Source organism: Lolium rigidum, chromosome 7, assembly GCF_022539505.1.
Source record: "Lolium rigidum isolate FL_2022 chromosome 7, APGP_CSIRO_Lrig_0.1, whole genome shotgun sequence".
Classification (NCBI taxonomy): domain Eukaryota; kingdom Viridiplantae; phylum Streptophyta; class Magnoliopsida; order Poales; family Poaceae; genus Lolium; species Lolium rigidum.
In genome coordinates, this window is record NC_061514.1 from 134,847,285 (window position 1) to 134,856,740 (window position 9,456).

General features: G+C 42.0%; 1 protein-coding gene across 1 annotated transcript; it reads right to left on the reverse strand.

Moving 5' to 3' along the window:
• Positions 1 to 317: 317 nt before the first annotated feature.
• Positions 318 to 6,465, reverse strand: LOC124677830 (probable helicase MAGATAMA 3). Its single transcript, XM_047213782.1, has 20 exons — positions 6,292 to 6,465; positions 6,070 to 6,208; positions 5,829 to 5,968; positions 5,309 to 5,506; positions 5,001 to 5,198; positions 4,872 to 4,907; positions 4,631 to 4,716; positions 4,366 to 4,416; positions 3,537 to 3,645; positions 3,339 to 3,444; positions 3,113 to 3,210; positions 2,932 to 3,036; positions 2,766 to 2,858; positions 2,582 to 2,635; positions 2,165 to 2,223; positions 1,999 to 2,083; positions 1,561 to 1,920; positions 1,343 to 1,465; positions 877 to 963; positions 318 to 803 (listed from the first exon to the last, which is right to left on the reverse strand). The coding sequence occupies exons 1-20, from the start codon at positions 6,424 to 6,426 to the stop codon at positions 585 to 587; spliced, it is 2,481 nt and encodes an 826-aa protein (XP_047069738.1). The 5' UTR covers positions 6,427 to 6,465; the 3' UTR covers positions 318 to 584.
• Between the last annotated feature and the right edge of the window lie 2,991 nt (positions 6,466 to 9,456).

The following is a 9,456-nucleotide window of genomic DNA, read 5'->3' on the forward strand; positions in this document are numbered from 1 at the left end:
TTATCCAGATGTCTCCCATCCCCATCCTACAATTCAACAGGCACAACAAACCCGCGTGAGCAAATTAAGCCACGTCATTCTCACTCCCCTGCTTTTGCCTAGGAGCAGCGGAGGTTTGTTGATCTCTTCCTCTGCCTTTTATAGCTCACGGGAAAGGTCTTCTGTAAGAAAGCTTCAATGCGACGATCCTTGCAATAATGCAGCAGCTGCTGCAATGCATGCCTCTACGTGAAGTCCTCTCGTGTGCCTTCGGCCAGGAAAAGTAAACAGGGACTGGCATTATTCGCCACACTCCCAACACATAACAACACAACAAATAGTACTAAGCCAGTGCAGCAATTCTGCACTTAATTTTTTTTCAATAATCCATTCAGTTTGTCTAGATAATTAGTTGGCTCCAAATATGAAGTCAGACAAGCATGCAATAACCTCTTTCCTCCTAAAATTTAGCACAATTTCTAACTGAAGGACCTAGAAAGAAGGGCCCCCAACCTGCATATCCACTTACAAAACTTTGCTCTTCTATGTACCAGGCCTCTAATGAAATTTCTCCACGCGGACCAACACTACATTATAGCCAACAATTAATCATCACCACCTCCATCATCAGCCTCCATGGCATCATAATCCTCCCCGTCTGCTTGGTCTCCAGCATCATCAACATCCATGACTTCTTGCCTCTCAACAACTTCATTAATTGCATCTATTGCCTGCGATATCCTCATGTCTGGAGGAGGAGGTTTTTCCACCTTCATGGTTTTGAAATTGTCCTCGGCAAAGAACGTGGTGAATGGCTTTGAAACCTGCAAGGTGGTCATAATTAGATTCGGCAACTGTTGTTTTCTGAGCTTTAAATGAAGATAGTAGTCATCTCACCTTGAAATAGTGGTTTCGCTCTTTGGCACTCTCAACAAGGTTGTTCCAGTGTTCATCTTTCTGCAATGTTGAAGCGGAACCTATTACCTGCATTACGCTAATCTGTTATTTTGGTTTTACAAGACAACAAAGACTAATAATATAAACCAATAAGCTAATTCCCAGGGAAATGTACAATAGGTTGAAACAATGAACTCGAGTTACATTGCACAGCCTGTTGATCTCAAAAAAAAAAGGAACTCATGCGACTCCTGCACTATAACCTTCATACTCTCGCACGGAATAACAAAAATTGCAGGAATATCCATGAACGAACATGTTCAGCTTGTGTGCGCAATGTAACTGAAAAATTACTATTATTTCTACTAGTATGCATGCAATGTGGATCATGAAAAAAAATTATGTGCAACGGAAGTGGGCAAGAGGCTCAGGACGGAAAAAATATGTTTGCATAAACAGCACTTACTAGTACAGCAGACCTAGCTCTGGTGATGGCAACATTCATTCGTCGAAAATCGTTAACGAACCCAATCTTTTGCTCCTTATTGCATCTTACACATGAAAAAATGACAACTTCCTTTTCACGGCCCTGCACGTGAGCAGCAAGATGCAAATATTATAAGCACTTCTACTTGCTAGAATACCTAGAGCAGATCTGCAAATGCATGATAATAAACTAGTTACCTGGAATCCATCAACCGTGTTTACATCTATAACTTCCTTTGATTGGTCACCAAAGGTTGACTTAAAATGGTCCTTCAAAAGTTTCACCTGATGCCTGTATGGTGATATAAGAGCTACTTGAGAACTAGATTTGAGCTCTGGATAGTGCATGGCCAATTGGTGATATAGGAGGGTTATGAATTCCACTTCATCTTCGTTCACCCATGAACCACTTCCAGATGGCTGGGATTCAATCCCATCAATATCAAAGAAGCAAAATGGTCCGAAGCAGCTGTAGGAATGCCACGGACGTTTTTTGTTGAGTCCATCCCCATCTTCTAGGATACCTTCATAGAATTCTTTTGAAGGGAATATGCTAATCTGATTATTGAAATGGATTAACAAAATCAGAAAACCATTCAAGTTTCCTGCTCAGATGGACTGGGAATGGAATACTACCTCTGGATGCATACGATATTGAATTTTGAGCATTTGCACAGGAAAACCAGCAGCTTGAAATCTCTGGAACAAACTTGTTGCATATCTAATGGACATTAGCATTGTATTAGCATTGCAATGCATTAACCCTGTGAACTACTTCAAAGAAAACAAGGAGACATCTTACCCTAACTTCTGAGCAGTCTTTGATATTACAGTTGCGGGCAACTGAACTGGGTCACCAACCTGATAGGAATACCAAAGTGATAGTGAGGATACAGGGTCAGATCATTTCATGTATCAAGATAGCAACAAAATTCACAAGATATGAAGTAAATGGTCAAGAGCAGGCAGCTAGGTAGGTCGTGTGTGCAAACAAACGTACACGAAGAAATGAAAACAAATCTCTACAGAACCTAAGCTAGTGAAATGATTCTAACTTTAATTTACAAGGAGAGTGGGAATGCCATCATGTCTATGACCCTGCTGTCCAATAAATTGATTACACAGTAGTAAAGTGATAAACTACAGCATATTGAGAAGGAAAAGGTAAATGACTGAATAAAAGAGATGTCTAAATCATCTGAGGATGTAGATGGCATACAAGAAAAACTTGTCTGCATCCATGAACCAGGGGTACAAGAGTCGCTGGTTCTACCTGAAAATGAAGTAGATATGTCAAATTCACAAATATTTCCCGAACATAAGCATAAAGAATGACATTCATCAAACTGTGATTATGTTAATGCTCCATTAGATAAAACAGTATGGAAAAAATATGTACTCACAGCTTGTGCGGCTTCATCAATTATAACAACATCAAAAGCACGAGTCATCCTGCTGAAAATGGCTGATCCACTGAAACTCAGGGTAGAAAATACCTGCGAATTTTCCTTGGCAATGAGAATAGCATTTTAAAACATAATGAATATTGATAACAACAGATATGCATACAATAGCTGCTTCGTCAAGAACTGAAGCTCTAATTCGATCATATTCACCAGCTCCTCGCCGCCCGCCATCTGCTGAGCGATCCACACCAGAAAGTTTTTGTTGTATCTGAAAATATTGGAACTCAATGTAACTGACACGAGTTACGAGTTAGACAGAGTGCTTAGCAACTAAAATCACATACAAGGTAATCCATGGAAACTGCTTTGACAGAATGATGCGCCTTTAGTCCAATACGCACAATCTTGGGATTGTAAGTGCTGTTGTTTTCATCACGTATTCCTGAAAACATACAATAACTTTATTGCTTAATTTGCTCATGATGAAAGGCACAAGTATGAGCTTACAAAATTATTATTTAAAAACTTATTTCCAGCATTAGATGATATAGAGCCAAAAAACCCTTTAACCTGTTAGAAGAACACGGGATACAATCTCGTCAAGTGCCGAGTTGGATGGAGCACAGACCAACACATGGGCCCGATATTTGCGATTGGAACTTATGACTTCAGGTTTCTGTCCAGAAATGTTTAACCATGTAAGAAATAAACCATCGACATCCAGGCATAATGGCAAAATATAATTAAGTGCCGAGTATGGAAGAGTACCAGGTCATTCCCAGTAGGATAAAAACCATCATCACCATCGACAGGCATAATCAAATCTCGAGGATTTGCACCAATTAGCCAAGGAGATGCTTTCATCCAGTTTGCATTCCTATTATGTAAAGTCTGCAGTAAGATGGTGCTAAGTGCCAACAAATACTTACAGTAGAAACTTGAAGAATTTCACAACAGAAAACACAAACAAAAAGCACATAAGAAATCCGACACAACACATGAAGCTAGATGCTTAATGGTCGACAAGTGATAGTGCAAATGTAAAGCAGAGCAACCTTCTCCCTCTAATAAAGCCTGGTTAATCAAATCTCGAGGATTTGCACCAATTAGCCAAGGAGATGCTTTCATCCAGTTTGCATTCCTATTATGTAAAGTCTGCAGTAAGATGGTGCTAAGTGCCAACAAATACTTACAGTAGAAACTTGAAGAATTTCACAACAGAAAACACAAACAAAAAGCACATAAGAAATCCGACACAACACATGAAGCTAGATGCTTAATGGTCGACAAGTGATAGTGCAAATGTAAAGCAGAGCAACCTTCTCCCTCTAATAAAGCCTGGTTACACCCTACGGATTTGACACATCAAAGAATAACGCGAGTGACATGAACTGAGGGTAATTTAGTTAGTACCACACACCATGTAGAAGTACAAGAAAAAAATAGTAACAGATGCACCAACTAAGAACATTGTCTGGCAATATCGTTAATTTTATAACTGCTACATGCTCATCACTCAGCATTTTATGCTTCCTTCAGTGCTCCAAAATCAAAGAAATGTCAGAAGCTAACTAGGAGATAGACACGTTTAACATACTTGCCCTCAATGTCCAGTTCTGGGCCATGCTTTTGAACATCAAACCCTCCTCTGCAAAAGGATCAAGAAGCATGTGAGATACATGCACCCATTTTTATCCAGAAAGGGGACTAAGCTTTTGCAAACTGCAGTGTATATGTTTCCATTGTAATTTATAGCATCTCATTTCTCATAAAAAAGAATAGGATATTTTCTCATCTCCAAATATAACTACTACTATTATGCATTTCACTAAATATTACAGTAATAAATTGAAGATTGTTACTTGGTCTGCATTCTTGCGGGAGCGGAATGAAGAACAGCACTGAGAAGTCCAAGGATAGTTTGTGTTTTTCCGGTTCCTGGAGGGCCCTACAAATAAACAGTAACACTCTACAGTGATCTCCTTATAGATTCTCAATAACATGCATACATCCAATATAGCTCCGATACTTGACATTTTTCCTTGGCAAGGTAAACTAGAATGCACTGCAGGTTAGAAACAGCAGTAAAATTAGTAAACTAACCTGAATAAGAACAAAGGATCTGCGCGAAAGACCTGCCTGGAAGAGACAATACAAATCTGTTAGGCACATCAGTTTTCCTCGGAACTAGATATGCCAACAATATCAAATATTAGTTCAAAGTATGCTCACATTAACTGCTTCTAGCTGCGAACCATTAAGATTTGTTTGCAGGTAATCCATAAGTGGCTCAGGGACATTCCAAGCACGATTTTGATCATCTCCATCTTTGTTCGTGTCAGAAGCTGAAAGAATCAAATCCTTAAAAGGAAGTGAAGCTATAGAGTGCATCGCAGAGAACTCTCGCAGTATAGTAGACAAGCTGCACATCTGGGAATATTGACCAAAAAGGAAATATCAAGCTCATATAAAGGGTACATGCCCTCAATAACGAGAGAAGCAGGAAAACTCAGGAAATCGTTGATATCAAGAGAACTCACCTTTAAAACCCACAGCAAGCTTTTCGGTGTTGAAAAGGTGGAAGCAACGCGCTGCAGCCTTGAAGACTTCACAGGCTTTGCAACATTCAGATTTTTAATTTCCCCCGCCAAAAATGTTTTAAGTGAGATATTATCTTTACCACCCCGCTGCTCCACCACAGCAAAGGCATACGCAGTGGGAGTCACTCCCTCCTCAAACTGCAAATGCAGGCATATTTCAATTCATCAATTATCCTCAATATGGCTAACCATGTCTGGTGCATAGTAAATTTGACAAAACGCAATCATGAGTCCATAACTTATTCTATGTAGATCTGATGGAATATTTATTTAATTTCCTACAAAATCATCTGAAAGTATTCATAGCAATACTAGGGACTTTAATCTGCTATGTGTTCACTGGTCTCAGATATTTTCCGAATTTCAGATTTGACAACAAACAGATTCAGTGTTTGAAACATTATGTGTTCCACCAAATATGCTTGTAAATCAGGATGTTAAAAGCTTCCAGCTGCATTACTTTCTCTTTGGAGAGGAGGAGGAGGTCATTCTCTGAGACAATCTCCCGGAAGCCATCTTGCACCACCATGGCCAGCTTGTGGAACCCCTCGGACTCTGTACATGAATCCACCACCCCTCTCTGCCAGTCCAGGCCAACCTCTGCTCACACCACACAGAACACAGACCAAAAATCGCTAAACAAACCAATAGTAATAGAGAAAAGCATACAAGCGGCAGCTAGAGCAAAGCCAGACGCGCACCGTCCTCCTCGCTGCTGCGGCCCTGGACGACCTGCGCCTTGACCTCCTCGAAGAGCAGGGGTTCGAAGACGCCTAGGTACTCGGCCACCGAGGCGTAGCTGTTCTTGGCGTACTTGAGCCCCTTACTCTGATCCGAACCCTGCCCACCAAGCCGGAGAAAAAAGGTTCAGGGTTTCCGGCGTTACGGTTGGTGCGGCGGGTGGGAGGGTTCCTGCTGCGTACCTTGGAGTCGGCGACGAGGCGGAGGTAATCCCAGCTGAGGACGATCTTGAGGAAGCGGTCCACGGTGGATGCGGCCGACGAGGAGGAGGAGGAAGAGGCCCCGCCGCCGCCGCCGCCGGACTTGTCCACCGCCATGGATTTTCTCCGCGGCGGGGGAGGTTTTGGGGTTTAGGGTAATGTGGACACGGCCCGGAGCCTGGTTAGAGGAAATCCGGGGGCGGCGGCGGCTCGAGCAGGGCGGGGCGCCGGGGAGCGGCTCCGGACGCGGGTGGCGGAGGCACGCGGTCACGGCCGGCGGGGGCGGCGGCGGGATTCTTCGGCGGGAGAGACAAGCGAGACGGCGGTGGGAGGATGAAAAGGATGGAGGTGGGTCAGTGGGCCATGGCCCACGATAGTTTCCCTGCTCGCGTCTGCGCATTCGCGTTCTCGTCGAGCACAAAATAGGATTCCCCAGCGGCCCAACATCGTTTGGTAGCTCGTGAAGAAATTATTGGGCCCGGGGGAGAAATCAGTTTCAGTTGATGGCTTGCAGCCCATGGAGCAACCAAAAGCAGATTGCTGCTGTTTGGTTGTCCCCAACAAGTGGTGAGAGGCTTACCACTCACGATCACAATATAGTAGTATCGTAGTCGAAATTCAATTCGGCTCCCGGGTGTATGCTTCCTCTATAAAAAAACATATTTTGAAATGTTAAAAAATTTGGATAAAAAATTCTACATGTACATCTCCATAATATATGTGCATTCGTCAAGTTTCACGAAAAAATAATATTTTTTATGGTATATGTAAAAAGAAGAAACTTAATCTTGTGAAAAGAATTATTCTTAGCACTGAATTTTATCTTTTTTACACACGTCACATGATAAGTCGATTTTTTATGAAACGACTTTGTGAGCGCGTAGCACGTGAAGATGTACGTACAAATTTTCTGTTTCAATTTTTTTGAAATTTAAAATGTACGTAAGATGAATTTTAAAATATAGGGAGCATATGCACCCATGTTCCAAAACACCACTCCCTATCGTAGTAGCTTACTTAGCAAAATACTTAACCTAGTAGGACAACAAGTCGGACGCATGACATACTAAAATAGTTCAAGGCACGAATCAAGTTGCAGCAATCACTCTCGCTCTTCCACAATCTTCCTGGTGACATCTTGATACGTCTCAAACGTATCTATAATTTCTTATGTTCCATGCTACTTTTATGATGATACTCACATGTTTTATACACACTTTATGTCATATTTACGCATTTTCCGGCACTAACCTATTAACGAGATGCCGAAGAGCCAGTTGTTGTTTTCTGCTGTTTTTGGTTTCAGAAATCCTACAAAGGAAATATTCGACTGCTTACTAAGGCAAAAGTCAAGTTCTATCTCGCCTAGTGGTTCTCGGAATCGGACGAAATCAACGCCCAATATCTTATTTTTCCCGGAAGCTTCCAGAGCACCGAAGAGGGGCCAGAGAGGAGCCAGGGGGCCCCACCCCACAAGGCGGCGCGGCCAAGGGGCGCCCCTATGGTGTGGCTCCACCAGGGCCCTTCCGACTCCGCCTCTTCGCCTATTTAAGCCTTCGTGACCTAAAACTTCGACACCGATTGACGAAACTCCAGAAAGACTCCAGGGACGCCGCCGCCATCGCGAAACTCCGTTTCGGGGGACAGAAGTCTCTGTTCCGGCACCCTGCCGGGACGGGGAATTGCCCCCGGAGTCATCTCCATCGACACCACCGCCATCTTCATCGCCGTTGTTGTCTCCCATGATGAGGAGGTAGTAGTTCTCCCCCGAGGCTAAGGGCTGTACCGTAGCTATGTGGTTCATCTCTCTCTCCCGTGTGATTTTTATGTGATCATGAGCTTTGTGATCTAGTTGAATATCATCTATGTGCTACTCTAGTGATGTTATTAAAGTATTCTATTCCTCCTTCATGATGTAATGTTGACAGTGTGTGCATCATGTAGTACTTGGCGTAGGTTATGATTGTGATCTCTTGTAGATTATGAAGTTAACTATTACTATGATAGTATTGATGCGATCTATTCCCCATTTCATAGCCTGACGGTGAGAGTGTGCATGCTATGTTAGTACTCGGTATAATTGCAATGGTCTATTATGCACTCTAAGGTTACTTAAATATGAACACCGAATGTTGTGGAGCTTGTTAACTCCGGCTTGAGGGAGCTCTTGTAGCCCTACACAATGAATGGTGTTTGTCATCCAACAAGAGAGTGTAGAGAAAGTACTATTTGTTTATTCAGTTATGTGATCAATGTTGAGAGTGTCCACTAGTGAAAGTATGATCCCTAGGCCTTGTTTCTAAGCATTGAAACTCCGTTTCCAACAAGTTCTGTTACATGTTTACTTGCTGCCATATTTATTTCAGATTGCTATTACCACTCATATTCATCCATATTACTTGTATTTCACTCTCTCTTCGCCGAACTAGTGCACATATACATCTGACAAGTGTATTAGGTGTGTTGGGGACACAAGAGACTTCTTGTATCGTAATTGCTGGGTTGCTTGAGAGGGATATCTTTGACCTCTACCTCCCTGAGTTCGATAAACCTTGGGTGATTCACTTAAGGGAAACTTGCTGCTGTTCTACAAACCTCTGCTCTTGGAGGCCCAACACTGTCTACAGGAATAGAAGCGTGCGTAGACATCAAGCTATTTTCTGGCGCAGTTCCCCGGCAAGGTAAAAGGTATTCACATCCTCCGACTACTAAGCTATTTCCTAGCATTGTTGCTGGTGTGTGAGTGCTCGAAGCTATTTCCTTTAGATCCTGCAATTGCATCTTTTTGTTTCTTGTTTTTATTTTTCACTAGTTAGGCATAATGGAAAACAACAGTGAGCTTTTTAATCTATTTCCTGAGTTAAGACATGAATTGTTTGATGCGAAAATTAAAAAACCTATGGAACCTTATCTGCATGATACTAGCAATGTTATTAGTATGAATGCAATTACTGCTAATGCTATGGAAAAGTCTAAGCTTGGGGAAGCTAGTTTATATAAAAATAATCTTTTTTGCTCCTCAGCTTTAGAAGAAATATTTTGCTCTGATAATGTTTTATCTCCCATATGCGATAACTCTAATGATGCTTCTGATATTTTAAATCCACCTGCTGAAAGTATTCCATATAAAATACCTATGAAAATTAT